Below are 22356 nucleotides of genomic sequence, written 5' to 3'. Positions count from 1 at the left end.
ACTACTAGTATTACTCAATGTTACAGACCAAGAGTTTTTCATACCTGACGGCTCACTAGCGGTCTTCTTCAGAGTGGTCGTGATGTTTCTGTGACGTGTCCGGGCAGGTGATTTAAACAGGTTTTGGCTCTGTCTTCGTACCGGTGGAGGCAGGACGACAGCGCCATCTGCAGTCCGACTTCCTCAGGACAGTATCCTAGGTGTGTGAGAGTAAAAAAGCCCCCTCGTCCTGGTTTATAGTCACTCAACTCAAGGGGTTTATACTGAAGTTTTAAACAATAAACAGCAATAAAAGGATCCATAAGTCGCCTATTTGGACATTAAATGTAGCCGATTTCCTTTTCAATATTCAATTGAACCAGCAATACTGGAACAAAATAGGCAATAAAATTATCACAAAAAAAGGTTAGAAATTACACAAAACATGTCTTAACATTTCTAATGAGATAGGTGGGCCAGTCTGTGTTTTTGTAGCGTGTTCCAGTCTGGGGTGCAGGAGGAGAGCGCAGGAGCAGATCAGTGTCAGAACTATATATCACTGACCTACATGCAGATCATGACAAGGCGACCCAAAAAAAAATCTCTTGCGACCCACCTGAGGGTTGCAACCCAGTCTTTGGGAAACAATGCTCTGAACATACAAATGGTTAGCTACTTCTATAGTCACAGCTGCTATGAAGTGCTTCTCAGTTTAAGTAATCTGCTTAGTAAGGATGGGACGATAAGGAAGATTTCAAGATTTCACTATCTCTTTGTATTTACAGTATTCTTATTGTCTTGGCTATGGATCACGTGTCTGCACCTGTGTCCTTTATTAAAGATCAAATGAAATGAAATTGCCTAACCCTAGGATTGTGAGAAAACGTGAGATTTTTTTCATTTTTTTCACATTTGATCAAACTTTTAAAATCTGGTTCTTGTGGAAATTGACTTGCCAGATACATAAAACTTTGGGTGTCCTGATCCTACCTACCACATTTTTGTGTTTGGCAAAACATAAATAAAACAAACTCATAAATCTCATTAGGGATGTAACAATAACTGAAATATCGTGATATCGTATTGTCAAAGTTCTCACAATAATATCATGGACTGTCACAATATATTGAATTAAAAGTCTCTTTGCTTAAATTAAGAGTTATGGTGCAGCAAAAAGACAGAAGGAACTACATAGACCATGATCTTTTGCTCCATTTCAGTGCAGACTACAAGAATAAATAACAGTTTTAAGCACTTTTAAGTCTTAGTTCTTTGGATTAAGTCTTGTCAAGACATTTTAAGAGGAAAAATTAGCATATTCAGTTTTAGCTGTTTAGCCTCTACAAAATATTGCAAAAAATACCGTACCGTAAGATGTATATAGTGAAAATATCGTAACGAGATTTGGATATCGTTACACCCTAATGGTGAGCCTCAACACCATATCGTGAGCTTTCCCACGATATCGCAATAAATATCGTACCACGAGGTTCATACCGTGAGACTTGGATATTGTTACACTCCTAAAACTCATAAATGAACATCAAAGTTCCCAGTAAAATTATAAATCATGTTTATTCCTTTGCTACAGCACACACCATCCACTACGAACTTGATGTCCAAGGAACAAATATAACAGTTCTATCAAAATTAGTCAATATTTGCATTAATATTCAGTTAATCAAAACTGAAAAAAATAATTTACCTATTATTTCAAAATACAGTAAATATAATGTATAAAAAATTAAGCCTTTTTCTTTTTAGTTTGTTTCTGTGATTTGTGTATCCTCTTCATATGAACCTGCAGATCCCCTTTTACTCTAAACTCCTTCCCACAGGCCGGACACGGAAAAGGTCTCTCTCCCGTGTGGATCGTCATGTGTCTCTTTAGTGAACTCTTCTGTGGAAAATCACTGTTACAAACTGAACACCTGAATGGTCTCTCTCCCGTGTGAATCCTCATGTGGATCTTTAGATTACTGCTCTCGGTGTAACTCTTGGCACAGAATGGACAGGCGTACAACCTCTCCTCTGCACGACTCTGCGCTTCTTCGTGAGTCCTCATGTGTCTTTTTAAGGAACACTGCACATTAAACTCCTTCGCGCATTTTGAACATTTATAAGGCTTGTCTCCGCTGTGAATCCGCATGTGTTGTCTTAACGCGCCAACGACTGTAAAACCTTTATCACAAGTAGAGCATTTGAACGGTCTCTCTCCTGTATGGGTCCTCATATGTGCGATTAGATGACCCTTCTCCGTGAAGTCTTTCTCACAAACTGAACACCTGAAAGGCCTTTCCCCTGTGTGGATTCTCATATGATTTCTTAAACTGCTATTTAACATGAAACTTTTAGAACAGAATGAACAACCGTACGGCCTCTCTCCTGTATGTGTCCTCATGTGGATTTTGAGCAGATTGTCAGTTGTGTATTCCTTCGCACAGACTGAACACCGGAATGGTTCTTCCCCCGTGTGTGCTCTTGTGTGTACTTTGAGTAAATAGTCTGTAGCAAACTCCATCGTACAAAATGAGCATTTGAAAGGTTTTTCTCCCGTATGAATCCTCATGTGGGCTTTAAACGTGAGTAAATACGCAAAATCCTTTCCGCAAACTGAACAGCTGTATGGCTTCACTCCTGTGTGGACTTTCATGTGGTTTCTTAGATTTCGTTTTTTCTCGAAACTTTTATCACAAACTTGACATTTTAGTCTCTCGGATTCTGGGTGTTCCTCCAATCCTGGTTCTGCTCCATCAGTGTCCTCTCCATTCTCGTCTTTCAGCGTCTCCTCCTCTACCCCCTCCTCATCCTCACTCTTTATACAAACACGGATAAAATCTTGGAGTGGTTCCTGTTTGATTTTCACTTCCTCTGGTTCCTTCTTAATGTGGAGAGGATCTGAGCTGGTGTCTTCTGAACTTTGGACACCTGAAGGACACAAAACAAGACTGTCATTTACAATCATGATCTTTTAAAGAAGTCATTGCAGAAAATATCCAGACAGTGGCACAATTCATGCAGCTTTAATTAAACATTAGTATTGTTGTCATAGCGATTAAGAATGTAAACTTAAATATTATATCTTTTTTGAGTCGTGAAAAGTCCTCAAAATGTCACATATGTATCAACTGATTAAGATATAACCAAGTACATATTATACTAACACTTTTTACTTAAAAAGTCCCGTGTTTTCATTAAGCATTATAAATTATGCAACTCCACAGTATACCATGTTTTTTTTGTCACTAAATTTCATACCGTCCCATCCCTATGCACAATATATAATTATAATATAAGATATATATTAGGGCTGTAACAATATCCAAATTTCACGATACGATATTATCACTATATGCATCTCAAGGTATTTATTGCGATATTTTGAAGAGGCTGATATAATTGCAGATAGGACACTTTTTTGCTTTTAAAATACCTTGACAAGATTTTGGTGTGAATTATTACTGTCAAAATCCCAAGAATTCAAGTAAAAAACATAACTTCATGTTGTCTGCACTGAAATGAATCGTGGGATATGTAGTTCACTATATTTATAAATTGTTGCTACTATAAAACCATGCATTTAAACAAAGAAACTTTTCCGGTGGTATGCGACTTGCTTGTTTCCATGGAGATGTTAGTGCTTTCTTTGAGATGTTTCTTGGATTTGAGACGCTAAAAAACATAGCTGTTGCGTCACTGTCTCGAAAGATAGATCTGACCTTGTCTCCATGGCAGTAGATATATTTAATGCCAGACGGTGGAATATTCCTGAGTAAACTATAACATCTCCATAGAGACGAGACCCTTCACCAGATAAGTTACTATAAGTGCATATTTTTAGACAGAAATATATTGTGAAACTTTTGACGACACGATATCATGATATTTTGGTTTATTTTGGTTTTATATATTGTTACATCCCTATTGTAGACCATTCAACCTTGTCTTGCATTTATTCAATTACAGTGTACTGCTAAAAATACCTTTAAAATGTAATTGTAATCTTAGTATGTAGGCTTTCTTCTCCACAGATCTGACTAGTAACTTGATTTGTGCACCAGAAAAGTTTCATAATGCACCTTTAAATAAACTACAGTAATCTCCATTCAGTTTGTGGTTTTTTTCCCAATAGAGTTACAGATATTGCTGCAACAATGAACATGAACAATGCACAGCAGGTGGTTTTTACCTTTGCATTCTTGATTGGCTTCAAACTCACTGGACACACTGCAAGACAATAACATAAAGGTTTGTAAACACGTAGGATATTACATTGCGGAATTTGTACTTAATAAAAAATGATAAACGTATATTCTTTCTCAGGTACGCCTTTAATGGCATGCATGGAGTAATTCTATAGATAATATAATGAGGTACCAACAAGACTATAGTCAGTCAGAGGAACTAGTATTTCGCCCCTTACAAAATAACTATACTCCGAATTTCAAATGCAATCATATCAGTTTAAATTAACATTATTAAGAGTTTATTTATTGTGTCTGTGCATTATTAAATCGCGAATAATCATGAAATGGCGTCTTATTTAAATGTAGTCCGCTGGGCGCAGGGTTGTGCGCTAAATGCGTCCCTTAGCAGCTATTAAACCGACCTCCTGTTCACCTCCTCGGGCTTAAACTCCTCGGGTTCCTCCTTCAGCTTCACTTCTGTCATTTTCACCACGATCGATATGATTAAAATGTCTTATTTTGAGTTTATAGTTAGGCTAAGTGCCCCATGCCAAATACATCGGCCATTCACGCGCTCTTCTTCGGGTTAGCTGGTCGGGTGCGTCCTATTTCTGTTCTCTTGCCTCCTCAAAGCATCCTCAAAGCTTCCTTGAATCCTCAACCCCTCCCACCATAGAGAAATAGCCATAGAAAAGAGAAAAATGTTATTCTCTATTGGCTTTAATTTCCTCATTATTCACGATTGACAACTGTAAATGTAAAATTTGAGAATTGAAGAAAAAAATATATCAGAAATGAGACGCGCCCTACTTTTCCCATATTATATTACTCAACACTGCCATCTACGGCCCAAGTTTAAAACTCTTAAAGAAAATTCCAGTTTATTTCAGTTTGAAATGAAAATATTTGGACAATTTGTTTTAAAAATATATAGCAGATATCTTTCCTTACTTATAATATAGGGCTGATGTACAAAAATGTAAACTTGCCGGACGAATTAGTGTAATTGATGGTTTATGATTATTTCTATGACGGTTTATTGTATAGTTATGATTTTAGAAATGCATGGGAGAAATCTGAGAATGTTTTTATATTTTTCGATGCCCAAAAGCCAAATGTCAACAGTGTCGCTCATCGTTATACGTCATAATTAATCGACTGTTTATGTTCTGAAGACGTGCGGCGTGTGGCTGATTAGTTCACTGTAGTTTTAGATGATTCGGAACAGTTTTGAGTGAATCATGAGCATGGACCTGACCTTCCTGGGCACGGGCTCCGCGTACCCGTCTCCTCACCGCGGGGCCTCGGCGCTGGTGCTGCGGACGGACGGGGAGTGTTGGCTGTTTGACTGCGGGGAGGGAACACAGACCCAACTCATGAAGAGTCAGCTCCGAGCCGGTGAGGACAGAAAAAAAAAAAAAAAAATAAATAAAGTTGGTAGTTAGGATTTTAAACCAATTTTATTCAGTTATCTCCGTTCAGCATGAGGAAGACAGCACAGATTCTGATGAGCCCAAAAGACAACGACAGCTCTCTTAAAACAAATGACAATGCCACTGTGTTTCTTAGTGCTGCTTTACAATTTGGTGCAGACCCAGGGTCACGCGGAATACTTTTAATCAATCATGATTAACTTTTCACATAGGCCTAATAGAAAAGATAATCATTTTAGTGTTTGTCATAGTTACTTCACAAGTTAGTGCAGTATATTCAGATTTATCTTTCTATAATTAAAAGTATCCAGGGGCAGGGACAGATTGAGAGAAGCAGCAGATGGACCACCAGCTTTAATTGTGTGATGTTTGTGTATTGTTTTCACAGGTAGAATCACTAAGGTGTTTATCTCTCATCTTCATGGGGACCACGTGTTTGGGCTGCCCGGTCTGCTCTGCACTGTGAGCCTGAACATGACCTCTGACCCCCCACAGAAGCCTCGCTGTGTGGACATCTATGGCCCCCGCGGCCTCAGGCACTTCCTCAGAGTCACACTGGGGCTGACAGCATCACAGCTGCTCTTCCCTTATGCAGGTGATAATACTGAGCATTACGGCACTTTTTATTTCCATCTATATTCTTATCAATATCAATATCAATATCACAGCAAGCTAAATATATATATTTTTAAATGAAAACTCTGTGTTTTTGAATGAAAAAGGATTTCAGTTATTTTCAATTTAAGTTTTAAAATCTCTCCGTATGAAAAAAAAAAAAAAAAAACTTTGCAGAAATTTTTTCTTTAAAATATAAATGATAAAAATGTGGATGTGAATTAATACAATTCTACATTTACTGCCCCACTGACAACCTTTCCTGTTTTTTTTTTTATTTGGAATGCACAGTTTGCAGCAACATGGCTAACATTTCTTGATCAATGTTGTTTTCCATCTTTTAGTCCATGAACTGGAGCCCACACCTGACCAGAGTCCAGAGGAAGGACAGCTCAGCAGAGAGGTAACTATTCTTATAAATGGCTTTGTAAAATGTGTTGTTAAAACATTTAATTGCACAAATATAATGAATATTCTCTGTATTTCCTTTAGTAATGCTTTATACACATATATTGGCAAAAATCCATTAGAAGTCCCCTTATATTTCACTGCTTTCACCTTTGTGTCGTTGTGTAGGAGACAGCAGAGCACGGGTCCCTCCACCCTCAGGAGCAGGTGGGCCGGAGCGTTGCCCTGGACCCCTGCTCTGACACTTACCTTCTGTTTGAAGACGAGCACTTTGAGGTCAGGGCCTTCAGGTTGTATCACCGAGTGCCCTCCTTCGGCTTCTGTGTCCAGGAGAGAGATCGACCCGGACGACTCAAAACTGAACTGCTCAAGGAACTAGGTACAATAATGATGTTATTTGCTTTATCAGCCATTCATTTTTATATTCACAAATGATTCATGTTAATAATAACTAAATATAATCATGTTGCCAGCTCTTGCTGATCATTTTACAAGTATGTGCACTGTTCATTCATTCCACACTTCACTCACACACCACATCACACTAGACCAGAGGTCTTTAACAGGAGGGCCACAAAATCGATTTGAAGGATGGATGAGGATAAACTGGTTTTCAGTGGTTCTTTTTACAGACCAAGAGTTTGTTTTTCATACCTGACAGTTTTGACTGCTCACTAGCAGTCTTCCTCCGAGTGGAGACATGATGTTGCTGTGACGTGTCCGGTCGGCTGATTTATACAGGTTTCGGTGTTGTCTTCCTACCAGTGGAGGCAGGATGACAGCACCTTCCTCTGACAGACTTCCTCAGGACAGTATCCCAGGTGTGTGAGAGTAAAAAAAGCCCCCTCGTCCCCGTTTATAGTCCCGTAGACACATTTTCGTATTTCGATTGCCGCTGAAACGGCGAAGGCATGCACACGAGCAACAAAACACAAAGCAGAACAGGAACAAATCAAATCAGACATCTCTGACAACTGTAAAATGAGGGAACCACATTATGGACTGGGACGGAGCAAACATCACTGGGACAGAGGAAAATAAACATCGCCGCTGGATTAAAGAGGCAATCGAAATACCGAAACGTGCCCATGGGATGAGGGGGCTTTTACTTTTACACACACCTGGGATACTGTTCTGAGGAAGTTGGACTGTAGATGGTGCTGTCGTCCTGCCCCCACAGGTAGGAAGACAGCACCAACACCTCTCGTGACCACTCTGAGGAAGACCGCTGAGCAAGTTGAAACTGTCAGGTATGAAAGATAAACTCTTGGTCTTTAAATAGAACCTAATAACATAAAATATCTGAAGACCAAATGAACCTCATTGGACTGGTTTTCAGTGAGTTCTGGCTGTTCGCTCCTTCCTCAGGTCTGTCTCTCTCTCTCTTCGTTCCCTTGTTGCTTGCTCCCTGTCAAACTCAGCCTAGATTTTATCTTTTCTTCTAGGCTACATGTGAAGAGTTCCGTTACAGCTTTACTTTTATGCACAGTGGAACTTAACCTCCGTACGCACTACCGCGCATCGGGAAGGAGTGAGGCAAGTTCATTTTACAGGTGCATTAACCAGGCTCCGGAGTCCTCACTCTGCAGCCAGCCTCCTCTCTGTCCACGGAGCGAAGAGGAGAGGAGCGGGCAGTGAACAGGAGAGGAGCGGTCTTTGCTCTCGTTCCTCAGATCAGAATGACCAGAAAAGCTCAGTGTCCTGTATTAAACTCTTGTCCGTGTGCTGTGGTTTAATGCGATCATTTTAAAACGTCACACTTTGAGCCCATTTTCCGTGATGTCGTTGCTCCATTGATCTGGACTTCTCAGAGTCACTGGGAGTGCAACAAAGTGCAGCTTAAACTTCAGGCCTGAGTGGCTTTGGTCAGGCTTTGGCTTATTTCTGCCATGGAGCGAGTTGAGGCTTAAACTGTTAGTTCCAGTTCAGGATTTCAGGATAAGCCTGGACTTGTTAAGCGACTTCGATGGAATACCCCCTAATATTGAATGTACAATAACAGAGGTGCTATGTTTATGCACCACACTAGGCCCAATTTAATATATAACACAATTGTAAGACATATATATAGTTGTGGGTCGCTGGCCTGAAAATTGTTGAAGACACATTCACATATTACCTGCACTAGGCAATGTGTGAAACTTATTTAGAAGCCTTTATTAGCACAAAAGTGTCTTTCCAGTGAAGTATTCCCTTCATTCCTTAAGTCTTCTAACCTGTTGTCAGTAATATCCACGTGTAAATCACTGTTTGCATCTTTAAATATGTATTATTTTTTGCATGATGTACAAGATACGTAATAATACTGAAGAACATTCCAGGAAAAGCAATAACCATGTCCATCTATAGGGACACAAGCAGGTGGTGGATCCCTCACCATAAAAGTGCTTTTTTTAAAGTCATGTTGTATTTGTTAGAGAATGCAAATGAGACACATTAATGTAAAAACACTAAATAATCACCACTGGCTAGTAACCATTTGTTGTCCCACATAGTTTCACTTACAGGAAATAACAGCCTGTGTATTTTATTGCTCTTTGTTCGTGTGTCAGGCGTTAAACCAGGCCCGCTGTACGGCCGTCTGAAGTCTGGACAGAGCCTGACTCTGGACTGTGGGCGTGTGCTGACCCCTGCGGAGGTTCTCGAGGACGACATTCCAGGGAGAAAGGTGTGTGTCCTGGGCGACTGCAGCTCTGTCCTGGGCCTGTCCCATCTGAAACTGTGCTCCGCTGCGGATATTTTGGTTCACGAGGCCACGCTGGGAGACGAGCAGCAGGAGAAGGCAGTAGAGCACGGACACAGCACCCCAATGATGGCAGCTGCAATAGCCCGAGCGTGTAACGTGCATAAACTGGTGTTATATCATTTTAGTCAAAGATACAAGCCCCTCTCTCTGCAGAAAGAAGGAGAGGGGGACGATGTTTGTGAACTGAAGAGACAGGCTGAAGAAGCTCTGCAGGGCACTGGCACTGAGGTGGTGTTAGCGGAGGACTTTCTCACTCTGCAAATACGACTAAAAAGGACTAGAAAGTAGCAACAGGTATTGTCATTTCTCTTCACTTTTTTTCACTGCTCTGTTTTTTTGCAATGACTTGTCTATTTTGGTAAGGTTGCAATTGTGACTAGTCATCGATTTAAATAATCACATATTTGCTGTAATGTAATATTTGATTGTAATCTGGACTATGCAAAACCTAAAACACATGTGAACTGATGTTTTATAACAAAGATGGTAACAATGTTAAATCAAAACAGCAAAAAAGAATTTTAAAAATGGTAGCTTTTCATCAAATATACATGTTATTTGTAAATATTCACTACCTAGAAGCTTTCGAGCGCCACAATTTGACCTTTTGTTGGTTTTAAAAAGATTTAAAAATTCAGTTTCAAAATTCGCCAACAGATTTTCCTTCAGGGACAATAAAGTTTACCTTAAACTTAGTAGAAATAATCATTTGACTAATCAACTCATTGGAGAAATCATTGCCGACTAGTTGACAACAAAAATTTGTTGCAGCTGAACTATTGTAACTATTTAGGCAAAATGGTAATATTGTGAATTTACAGTATGAAATGATAAAAATAATTTGACATTTTAACTAAAGATGACTGCAGAAATATTGTTACAAAGAACTACATAATTCTTTTGCTCTTCTGAGGTGCTAGCTGGCAACATGGAAGAAACCTTTAAATATTTTTAATACTAAATTAACTAAATCATACATTTAATATAGAGTTGTGCAATATGGCAAAAATTATGCAAAAATTACAAACATGTCATTTGATTGCACAGCCCATAGTTCATAGTATCGTATAGCCAGACTGGCGCCACCTAGTGCCTCCGCTCAATTTCATTTCTCTCCAGTGACTAGGTCAGGAATCAAAATGCAATAGACGGTTCGCAAAAACCCCGGAAGTGCAAGTTCGGGCACCAACCAATCAGCGAAGAGTCATATTCAGTGTTGTCAACGATTCCCGAGATCAAGAATCTAAAGCTGGAATAAAAAGAATGTTTGGTGAATCTTATCAAGGGGAAAGACGTTATTCTAACACTGCGAGGTCAGACAGTTTGTACAAAGTGAAATGAAGTAAAACCGGCTTGAAGTATCAAATGCCTTTCAATACTAATATTGTTTCAGGAAAATTATTTTTAAAAAGCTGATTTTTAGTAAGCCACAATCCTTTTTTTCTCAGCTGAAGAGTTATGAACATGAAAAAGTCTTAATCTCCACCATCCACGAAAGGTCTGTCAGAGCATTTTAGGGAATAGACAATTTTTTGATGTTGTATCATTTGTTCCCTGCATAAAACTTGCATGTTAAAATATTTTAACCAATGTTTATCTAGGAAATTCTTTTACTCAGATTGTTCAGACCATTAAAATTTGTGAGAGGAATTGCACAATTGTATGGATAAGTATTTCTGGCCCAGGGTCCCTTGAGTAAACTATCTAATAATGTCATATGCAGCTGTTCTGTTTGCCTGTAGACTTCACTAGCAAAAAGTTTCCCAAGACCAAAGCCGAGAATATGAATTAAGTTTGATTAATATATTGTTTGTTTTTTTCTTTTTTTGATAAATAAAAGAGGAAGACAAGTGTTTTCGAACCTTTACCAGAGATTTATTTCTGGATCTGTACACAAGGTATTAAAGAACAACAGAAAATACAAAATAAAGTTTACCAAAAGAAAAAAAAAAAAAAAAAAAAAAAAAAACAATGCGATGTTTATGTACAATTATTATAAACAATAAAGATAGCTTCTGGAACATTTCTTATAGTGAAGTTTGATTGTCTATATTTCTGGATATACATTTTTAGAGTTTTGTAGGTTTTTTATTCACAAAGGTACGTGTTGTTTTCAAAGGACTTTTTTTCCAAAACCACAACTGCTATTTTTCCTTTTTTTAAACTTCAAAACACAATACAAAATATAAAATAAAAGGTGTTTAGTGCTTGTTTTGCACACAAGTCTCATACCAATAAAATCACATTTTCGAGAGTTCACAGGGTGGTGAAAAAAAACCTACTTCTACTACTTTTAATGGCCTTTACATTCGAAAATCTTTATACAAACCACAGGTGAAATAAATAAAGAACTGCACCGCTAAAGCTGGGAGAGCCTGGAGGACTGCATTTAAGAAAAAAAAACAATATGGCTCCCCATTAGTTTCGAGCAGCAGTCGTCCCTTTAACCATCAAGACAATTAAGAGACAACATTTTCAACAATTCAAGAAATCTGGGAGAACGAAATCAACTGTTACACTGCGAATCGAAAACACAAAAATTTCAACACCATAATGGGTAAATCTTTTTCAGTGACGTGAGCTAGCATGCGTGATTTAGCCGTGTCGTCGTGGTAACCGGGCAAATATTTTTTCCCCTTCTTTTTAAAAATGGAAAAAACCGAAACGAATCGAAACACCCAAACGAAAATGAAAAATCCAAAAAAGATCTGTACATATCTACAAATTATTGCCTTTTACCAAGAAATTAAAACTTTTGTATCAACATAGATTCACAAGTGTAAGAGGTCAGTTATAGACTTTTTAAAGGCTATCTGCTAAGTATTTACATGAGAAGCAAAGAACCAAAAAAAAGTGAATATATTCTCTGACTGGTTTTAACTTAAAATGGGATGCAGGGACATTAAAGGAGACAACGACATAATGGTGATTTACATGGCGGACATGAGGTACCCCTGAAAACAAACATAGCACAAATATGCATAGATAAATTAAGTAAACACGACTACTGCATCCAATCCACAATGACCCGCTAAACATGATACAATTCACAATTAAGGACTTCAGTCGAGAGAAATAACATAATGCTACTTAGAAAATGGCGATCGACAGAATATACAAAGTTCTGGCAAAGGAAGTAACCATAAATAAATACTGCGAGCAGGTTCACCCATCTTTAAGTGGAAAGAGCATCAACTGATTAAGGATTACAAGTGGGATTTGCCTCAAAAGCGCAGAAATAACTGATAAATGTAATGCGATAAGATACTGTTTATGTCAATGGCTATCAGAACATTTCAGGTGAGAATACTGCCATTAGTTTGCCAACGCTGGGAACTCACCAGGCATGGTTTTCAAACTGAAAATGGATAAAACTACAGGTGAGATTTGGGTTCAACTTCTAAAAAAAAAACAGACATTCACAAGTTCCAGTTTGGCCACTTTGAACAGTTTAAATTTTAAAGTAAACGCAGCAGCTACACACGCGCTTCCACAGGAAAGAGAGAGGGAGGAGGAGGAGAGAGGGAAGAGGAGAGTAAGGAGAATGCCTGAGCAGCTCGGGATCAGCCCCCTGCTTTAGGCCCAGCTCCACTCGACGCTAGTGTTACGCTCAAACACAAAAAAATGAGGTGACCCAAAAGTACCTGTAAACCAAACACTAAAAGTACCACTTCAAACCACACACAACAGCAACACTAAAGAGGAGGACTAAGCTAATTTGGCAGCTGAACAGAATGGCAGGATAAGAAGGAGCTCTGGAGATGTTGTGTTTAAATATGAGGAAGATACACAACTCTCCGACTGCAGCCTCGGGCCCCACTGTACATGGACGTTACACATCAAGAACGCAACTAAATAAAATTAAATGGCTATATAAACTCTTGAGAGAAATCAAGATTTAGTTCTATATGGTAGACATCACTGATGTCATATTACACAAATGAAAAAGTAGATTCATATACATATATATAGATATATATAATAGAATTTAAACAAATGGGATTCTCCACTGGGGTCAGTCTTATGTACAATAGAAGACAGTTATCACTCGGACTGAAGTGCTGCGGTGTGCGGCGTGTGGTGCCGCGCGTGTGCGCTCAGAAACCCGTTGGGCTCCGCGCTGTTGGACAAACTGCCGAAGTCTGTGACGGAGACGGCCATCTTGGCCCCGGTGATTCTGTGGTGATGAGTCGAGCTTCGCCGCGACTCAAAGTCCAGACTGCTCACCGACACGTCGCTCATGAAAGAGTCGGGCAGCGCCATCTTGAGTCTCTTGGACGGCCGCTCACAGCCCAGGTCCGAGTGGTAGAAGCCCGTGTCCAGCATGTTCAGACAGTCGGGGTCTCCTCCGTTGGATGGGAAGCCCAGGGGCTCCTCGTGGTTCAGGGGTCCGCGGTGCAGAGTGTCCAGAGGAGTGAACGGGTATGAGTCCAGACAGCTGACCTCGCCTGGGCTGCACACTGTGGCTACAGTGTTACTCAACGCTGTAACAGAGACCACAGTCAGGAACACTGATACAAACGCATAAAACACTTTCAGTGATTATCAATATAAAACACAACGGTGCCCCCTACAGGTCATCTCTGATCAGAAAAACTTACACGTCAATAAAAATGTAATTCATGTAATACATCAATGTCAAAAAATGTCTGCCACTTGATTCTGTGTTCATTATCAAGATGACAAAGTCAAAGTGTGTACGTGTTAGAATGGTGCAGGTGAGTGATGCGTGCAGACAGGAGCGCACCTGTCAGGTCGCTGGCTGTGATAGAGTTGAGTAGACTGAGCTGCTGGTCTGTGGTGGTCTCCAGTCGTCCCCCTCCTCCGGCCCCAGAACAGACCGACGAGGAGCTGTCGACGGCCAGACCCTCGGCCTCGTCCACCAGCCGGTCCATCAAGTCTCTGCAGGAAACACAATACAGTCAGGTCAACACTTTCAATTTAATTTAACAAAACAATAAAAGGGTCTCCACAAGTCTTTTTTCCTATGTATTTGAAAAAATTTCCCCATTACTGATATACTGTATAAGCAGCACTTGAAATCTAAATAAATCTGCAGTGTACGGTCTACATTTAATTGTGAAGTGTTACGATTTAACTCCGCTCTCATCTTTGAAAATTGTGAAAGGTGTTCCTAAAGTCGTGGGGAAAATGAAGATAATATGCGTAAGGTAAGTGAAGAATAACTTTGGACCACTACAAATAAGTAATATTTAACCAAGTAAGTAATAACTATAAGAATTCATTTGGGTTCATCATTTGAACTAGTTTATCCAATATAATTTCATTAATGCATTATGTTACATGGTTTAGTCTAATTTAAGACCTAGTTTAGTCTGATTTTAGACCATGTTTAGCCAAAATTTTGATCTGATATGACCTGAAGTCTTGCATACATTAGGAAAAAAGCTTTATTTTACTTTATTTGCCACAAATTCTGAAGGCTTTTTGAAGTTACTCAAACTGTTAAGTCTGTGCTTAGTTAAATGTATTACTTCACTTATCATGAATACTGTATTTGTAAGTTATTTTTTACTTTCAGTGAACAAACAAAAGCACTCACGTTACACCGGGGTAGCTGCTGTATTTCTTTTTGCCGAATCGATTCTGTTGCACAAAGAAGTCAAAGCGCTCGGACTTCTTCCACATGTAGTAAAACGCCACACACTCGGCTACAGTTCTGGTCGGGACCTAAGAAAGAACAATTTAATTAGAAATAGTTTGGTTAACCTTTACACACTTTTCTCCTTCTTGTGGAAACTGTTCGTACTTTGTGTTTTTGGATGAGGTGAAAGTTCTTGTCGTACATCTGTAGTGCATGTTCAAAGTTTTTACACTCCTCTTCTGACCATGGAGGGGATTTTTCTGAAATAAAAACAAACAATTAGGGATACTACAATTAATAGGAATCATTGTGAAGTCAATTAATAAAATGTAGAGCTGTAGTACACTAAAGAAAAGTCCTGCCAATCGATTAGTTCACCAAAAAGGGGTGTGGCAAAAACTCTAAATATTATACATCTGACCCAAACTGCAGTCATAAAACTACACCTGCACAGGATTTCAGGCACAAAAAAAATAAAATAAAAATCTATTTGACACACTTTTTAAATATGAGAATACTCTTTGGTACATGTTTGCACAATTGAAATAATAGTTTGAAAATTCATGGGAAAATAACTGCTGTTGATTGTGGTAATCCTACACAAAATTCTCCTAACTATTTCATTGCAAGTTAAATTTTTACTCCTCCAGGTTTGACAAAACTTAAAACAATATTATCGGAAACTATTAGAATATTCAGTTGACCAAATAACATTGTTTTAATTAACTAACATAACCTACATGTACATACTCCATCCACACGTACCTTTAGAGGATTTGAGGTGACTGCAGTATCTCTCCAATGCTTCCCTTGTGTTGTAGTTGCACTTGACCAGCTCATGCAAAGCCTATAAAAAACAAATGTCCACAAATACTCAATAACACTCAAATGAATGGTTTGATCTAATCCTTGTTGCCGTTGGTTACCTCCACCAATTAGTGCTTTTATATTAATGCATTCACTGGAGCAATAAGCATTTGATAAGATTGACATTTGTTTGAATAGAAGTTAAGGCAGAACTTAACTTGAACAACTGCAAGAATATTTTCAGGCAAAAGTCTGGGCTCACACTCTCGTTCAATGTTTTTTTATACGTTTGCTATTTTTGCATTTTGTACACCAGCAGAGGGAATCACATTAAGTAAGAAGTATGGAATTGTATAGGAAGGAAAATTCTTTAAATTACTTCTTAATATAAAAAATATATATATTTTACAACCAAATCCTCAAATTAGCCTAAATATTTTTTTGACTAAGAGTTGTTACTTTGATGATCTGGTTGTAAAAAATAAAAAATACTTAGTCATATAACTTTTTTTCTTTGCTACAGAATTCCATAAATCTTACTTCATAGATCTGATGTCTTCAATGTGTATAAAATATCTAAAATGTAAAAAAACAAACAAACAAAAATGATAGTGTGTCCAAACTTTGAAATGTTAATCTATATTGTTGTTGTAGTTTCAGTTCCCACTGAATACATACTGCTAGTGTATTCTGATACTAAAATGTACTCCTAAACTTAAAATTTCAAGCTATTTCATACTTAGGAATGTACGTGATATCGATTTCAATACCACAATGGTGAAAATACAAAAACATTCCTTTACACAATAGATAAAGATATTTGTTTCAGTATCAATACTTCAAAAGTGACACTAGTTTCAAAACTAGTTTTGGTACCTTTGACAACTCTACTTGCTGCAAACACATTAACTGTGGTAATGACAGGACAGAAGTCTAACCTGCTCATTGTCCCGCACGTGCAGTCCTGCTTTGTCACATCCCAGTTTCTCGTCCGACGTTCGCGAAACCACATCGAGGAGGAAACTCCGGACTTTATTTTCTGACAAAGTTGCCGGACTCCACATCAACTCATCCTCTTCTTCATAAGCTGAAGAGATGGACATGTTATTCAAACTGGGGCTGAACAACATATCGCAATAATCAGTATCACAACATACCACATATCACACAACCAAACCAAACCAAACTCCTTTTTTTACATGAAATGTCTTAAATTCCATCAATTTTGTTTTGTTTGTGTTTAACTTGGCCATTTGAATAATAAATGGCATGTACGTCTTTAATATGACTGTGTATTGTATTTGAAGTTTATTATAATATTATATTATATTATAATAGGGTATAGAGTGAATGAATAATGCTGAATAATGCTCTGTAAAGCGTCTTTGGGGACAGAAAATGCCAGTGAAAAGCGCTATATAAATAAAGACTTACTTACTTACTTATAATATTGATATCACATTGCTTAAAGCTGTATAGGAGATTGCAATAATTCCCAACAGTATGCAGTGACAGAAAAACAATCACCATTTTCTCCATCCTTGTAGTGACATAAGCAGGAGGGGACTTCTGCCTGGTACTCAGAGCCAACCTGGATTTCCTATAAGAATATAAAACATAAAACATTTCAGCTCACACTGTTGACATTAGTATAATATTAGTATAATAAACGAGTTACGCACTTTTCTGGAGTCTTCGGGGCTCGGGCCATCATCGTCACAATCTGACTCTTTATCTCCATCAGAAATGGCATTTGCTGAAATGTACAAGAATCTCATTAGTAAAAATAATCATATTGTTTTGAATTTAAAACAACCAAAGAGGCTTTCAATCTTAATAAGAACAAAAAAAAAATCATTTAATCTGTTTTGGATCTACCTTTACATTATTTATAATCAATATTTAGCATTTTTTCCATCTGGCACTGGCACAAATTTAAATTCTGTTTTGTTGTTCATAAAACTTTAATGTAGCCATTTTTTATAGTTTTTAGTAAGAAAATAAAATAGAAAATCATACTCTATCAATATGACAGATAATTCTGATAAACAGCCCAAGCCTGTTATGAGGGACTTACATCGCAGGGTTCTGGGGAAGAAGTCTGTGGTCTCGTGTGAAGTGACGGATGGGGTCAGATCATCAGCCGAGGATTGAGTCTCCTCCTCGTAGTCCCCAGAGAGCAGATCTTTGGCTATTTCCTCCTGCAGCACAAGCAGAAACTTGCAATACTACAAATTTCAAAATTGGACACAGCTCAGAACTAATCACTGCTAAAACTACTATGAATCCTAGACATTTGAGACAAGAATCAAAACTGGGGAAAAAAATAAAAAAAATAAAACAGAAACCAAAAGACAGGATTGATGTCAGTTCAAAGGCTTTTAAGGCATTTGAGAAAAAAAAGGTAATTCTATACAATATACACAAGGTTGTGAAATAAAATACACCGCATAGATGTATAATGGAGCATTGAACTAACTAGGCTCCATAAAACACTATGGTTTATTCTATGTGGTAATATTTTGTAAAAGGGTGTGATCAAAACTCAGGATTACCTTGTCTAACGTCATGTCTGGCAGCTCATCAGTTAGATCGCCTGAAGAACTGGAGCCAACAGACGCCTCACACCGGTACATCGCCAACAACTCCTCCAGAGGCATGTTCCCCTCCTGAAAAACACAAAATAAAATGCATTCAGTTTTATATTAGTCTCTTTTTTTTCTATAAGTCATGAAGTCAATTAATATGGAATCATTCTATCAATACACCAATATCATAAATCCCACCTGTTGAGTACTCGTAATACTGACAGAAAATGTATCTTGATATTTTTAGATTTTTTTCTAATACTCAATAATACATTTTTTTGCAATAAGAACTGTGCTGGATCAGAAATGTACCAAAATACGCCTGTAAAATTGTCAAATTAAACAAAAATTATAAGGAAAATAACTGCAAATCCTTTTAAAAATTACACAATTTATTTTTATTATATATTTTTTGGGCATTTTTTTTCCCATTAAAGCCAGTGTACATAAAACAACTATTTCAATATTATCTTGTAGACCATAATTTACTGACAAAAAACAGTTATTCACAAGGTCTGGAGCATGTTGACTCTGCATCCATTTTATTAACAAAGGAAAAAAAAAAAAGGATTTGTACCTTTTCCAGATCTGCGAGCTCTGAGCTGATGTTGCTGCCTCCTTCCTGAGACTCTTCCTCCTCTAAAGTCCTCTCGTCATCGTACTCATGGACTAACATCTCTGCTGTGGGGTCAAAGTCATGGTCCTCTGACGATAAAGAGCCAACTGAAGGAAAACAAGGAAAAAAACATAATATTAGATCACGATAACAATTTTGAAGTTTGATTAATTGTTTCTAAAATTATTATGATAAATGATTATACTGAACAATTATACCTAGGGGTGTACAAAAATATCAAAATATCGTATTGTTTAATGTGTTGATACAGTATCAATATTGTGTGCTGCTATATCGATATATTGTCAAGAGTAGTTTTTGGTATATTTTACTAAATTTTGTGACAGTCCTACAGTTTTGTTGCTTGTTTAGAGAAAGGAAGCTCATTTATGTGACACATTTGACATATTCATTGTTTTGATGACTAAAATGGGTGTTTCATATTCACTTTGCACATGACGTGGTTCAACAAAGACTTTCAGAATCACAACCATGATTTTTCTGTTGTTGTTTTTTTTTTTTTTTATTAAACCGTATCAAATTGATTTGAAATATATCATATCAAATGGAAAGTGCACTGTATCGGGAGATGTATTGTATCTTGGCCTATATATTGAGGTATGTATCGTATCGGCAACTTCTTAATTATGTTATTCCACTGATTTTAAACCACACAGCATGAAAAACCCAGACAGTTAACTCTTATCCAAAAGATGGTACGCCCATATAACATGAGCTGCTATGAATAAATAGTACAGTACAATATGCATTGTGTACAAGCATGCTGATATCTCAAAGGAGTAACGCTATACAGCTCAAAGAATATAACACAAAAAGCGCACAAAAAGTCACTGCTTGTGCTAGAAAAGAATGCATGATAAATATTTACCCCTTAAAAAAGATTGTGTATTCTGTCACTGAATGTTAAGTCAACATAGTAATTATAGAGACGGGCCTACTTGGTTACATTGGTTCACAGTTTATACTTTCAGTTCAATCAGATTTGTTGTCTACACTGGCAAGCAATGCAAACATCTGGACAAATCTTACCTGGGCTTGAACTCCCTAGGGAAGCCTGCAAAATAGAAACGCAGAAATGAATAATAATTGAGAGAAGCTGAAGCATATGGGTAAATTTGCAGATAAATTGTCATATTTACAGTTAAAAGCATACAGTTTCTGTCACGGAATTTAAAAGGCTTCGTTTTCCCACCAAAACAGAGCGACGGCGGAGAAGCGCTCACGGCAGTAGTGACTGAAAATGGACAATTATCAAAACCACACTAGCCCTCCAAAAAACAGCATAAAAACGCGACGCTGATCAAAACTGCAGCCGCAACCCACGCTAATTTCCGCGTATCTTTGCAAAACGCGATAAATCAGTGTCATTTGATAGGGATTTCACGGGGGGATTGCGATCTGTGCTGTGTCGGCTTCTGAAAGTGTTAGCTTAGCCCCAGAAAACCAATGCATCGGGAAACGTAAACACTAATTTATACCTTTGCGCGGCTTTACACTCGACAGACATCAATAATATAAACGACAAACTTATCACACAACAGCCCCGTGGAGTAAAAATCAATTTCTAACGATCACATTTGGATGTTATTGTTTTTTTTCCTCCCATCGGCGAGCTAACATTAAATTTACGTATCAATTTACACCGCCGCTACGCTACAGCTGAGAGCGACGGCGCAGCGGCCTGGTAGTGAAGGATCAGACCCGGCTTTAAACGTACTTTTACGATCAAAAACGCAACATCGAGCCCCAGTTCACGGTATACACTTGGCAAAAAGTGTTATACACCCAATCGATACCATACAAGGTGGAAATACGAAGCCAAAATGTTAAAAATATCGAGTTAAATGTAGTAGCTTCTCCCCTGTTTTCCCTCTTACCTCCGCCATATTGGTACCTTTAGCTGGTGGGCGGGCCCGGCGCTTAGTGGCTCAGCGCTCTCAGCCAATCACAGAGCAGCACAGCGCCAGAGTCGTGACCGTACGTGACGTGACGCCATTTAAACGAGCCACTGACGCACGGACAAGACTGGTGGAATATACTGGAATTATAGCGTAAAGTTATAAAGCATGAAATAGTCAAAGTAGGCCTGCTTGTATGCTGAAGATTAGCATAAGGGATTTGCATAGACTTCTCTGCCCATTGGCTCATTGAAACATAAAGTTAATTCCAACATTATTCCTCAGAAGGCAATTAAGGTAAGGTAAGACAAGGCAAGGCAAGTTTGTTTGTATAGCACAATTCGTACACAAAGTAATTCAAAGTGCTTTACGCAATAAGAAATACATTAAAACTACAATACAAACAAATCAAAACATAAATAATCATCATAAAATTAAAAAGAGAGAGAGAGAAATTAAATGAGATAGAAGAAGAATGCGGAATGAAAACCTTTCAGTCATATGCACAGCTAAACAGAAGTGTTTTGAGCCTGGATTTAAACAGAGTCAACGTAGTGGCCTGTCTCACATGATTAGAAAGACTGTTCCAGGTTTTAGCCACATGCATCTGAAACTCCCACGGTCACGGGAATCCTGGAAAAGCCATAGACATTGAAAATGTAATTTTCCAGGCTTGGAAAAGTCATGGAATTTTATAAATTCAATGAAAATTTTGGAAAAGTCATAGAATTTTAGTATCTCTTTCATGCAACTACATCGTTCTGTTAAGTTATCATTAGACTATTATGATTATTTCCGAACAAACGTGCCTTTTGTTTAAAAGAGGCGACAATAAACGCACTAACGGTATTTTGAATGTTAAAAAACTATAATACCAAACCATAAGGTGAGAGGAAAGGGTTAACATTTCATATTTATCTGTAAAAGTATGATCAATTCTACACATGTAGGGTATCTTGGAAATTTCAGTTTAGGTCATGAAAAATTCATGGAAAAATTTTGAAATTTTGTCAGTGAAAAAGAGTGGGAAATGCTGGCTCCCTGTGTTTAGTCTTGACACCAGCAGGAGACCGGTCCCTGAAGTCCTCAGAGTGCAAGATGGTTTATATGGCACTAACATGTCACATATGTACTTTGGTGCTAGGCTGTGGAGAGACTTGTGCACAAGCAGAGCCACTTTAGAGCCACAATTAAACAATTAATTTCTCAGATTTTTTGGTGTATTCAGTAGTTTAACTCTGTTCTAATCCAATAAACACAAAAAAGACTATGTAAAGAATTTGACATGAAATGGAAATTGATGAGAGAATAAGTTTATTAGACCAAATCCCACTATGCACCTTGGTCTATGCCCAATTTTATAAAACCTTGAAGCTATATGACCCCTGAATTTGCACATCTTATGAGGGAGATGTTTGGTGACTCTCTTCTCCTCATCTTCTGCACAAATTCT

General features: G+C 38.0%; 3 protein-coding genes across 6 annotated transcripts; 1 reads left to right on the top strand and 2 right to left on the bottom strand.

Moving 5' to 3' along the window:
- Nucleotides 1-1544: 1544 nt before the first annotated feature.
- Nucleotides 1545-4746, bottom strand: LOC110167031 (gastrula zinc finger protein XlCGF52.1-like). The gene is made up of 3 exons (XM_020932329.2): nt 4589-4746; nt 4169-4206; nt 1545-2907 (listed from the first exon to the last, which is right to left on the bottom strand). The coding sequence occupies exons 1-3, from the start codon at nt 4648-4650 to the stop codon at nt 1724-1726; spliced, it is 1284 nt and encodes a 427-aa protein (XP_020787988.2). The 5' UTR covers nt 4651-4746; the 3' UTR covers nt 1545-1723.
- A 581-nt stretch (nt 4747-5327) lies between these two features.
- On the top strand, nt 5328-11287 carry elac1 (elaC ribonuclease Z 1). 3 transcript variants are annotated; one of them, XM_055161565.1, is made up of 6 exons: nt 5328-5564; nt 5988-6194; nt 6559-6617; nt 6791-7001; nt 9175-9662; nt 10817-11287. In XM_055161565.1, exons 1-5 carry the CDS (start codon nt 5408-5410, stop codon nt 9654-9656), a joined length of 1116 nt encoding a protein of 371 aa, XP_055017540.1. In that variant the 5' UTR covers nt 5328-5407; the 3' UTR covers nt 9657-9662; nt 10817-11287. The 3 variants fall into 3 exon arrangements, with proteins under 3 accessions (XP_055017540.1, XP_055017538.1, XP_020787989.2); XM_055161563.1 differs by having other exon boundaries at nt 10488-11287; XM_020932330.2 differs by having other exon boundaries at nt 9175-11286.
- Nucleotides 11288-11351: 64 nt separating this feature from the next.
- mier3b (mesoderm induction early response 1, family member 3 b) lies at nt 11352-20900 on the bottom strand. 2 transcript variants are annotated; one of them, XM_055161562.1, is made up of 13 exons: nt 20883-20900; nt 20035-20059; nt 18946-19091; nt 18336-18449; nt 17858-17981; nt 17463-17536; nt 17308-17380; nt 16719-16867; nt 15739-15820; nt 15139-15233; nt 14932-15059; nt 14116-14270; nt 11352-13852 (listed from the first exon to the last, which is right to left on the bottom strand). In XM_055161562.1, exons 1-13 carry the CDS (start codon nt 20889-20891, stop codon nt 13413-13415), a joined length of 1614 nt encoding a protein of 537 aa, XP_055017537.1. In that variant the 5' UTR covers nt 20892-20900; the 3' UTR covers nt 11352-13412. The 2 variants fall into 2 exon arrangements, with proteins under 2 accessions (XP_055017537.1, XP_020787978.2); XM_020932319.2 differs by lacking the exon at nt 20883-20900 and adding an exon at nt 20145-20171.
- Between the last annotated feature and the right edge of the window lie 1456 nt (nt 20901-22356).

The sequence above is a fragment of the Boleophthalmus pectinirostris genome, unplaced genomic scaffold (genome assembly GCF_026225935.1).
Source record: "Boleophthalmus pectinirostris isolate CB_2022bp ecotype Guang Dong unplaced genomic scaffold, ASM2622593v1 HiC_scaffold_4, whole genome shotgun sequence".
NCBI classification, from domain to species: Eukaryota; Metazoa; Chordata; class Actinopteri; order Gobiiformes; family Gobiidae; genus Boleophthalmus; species Boleophthalmus pectinirostris.
Note: the sequence above shows the minus strand (reverse complement) of the source record. Positions and strands in the feature narration are given on the sequence as shown.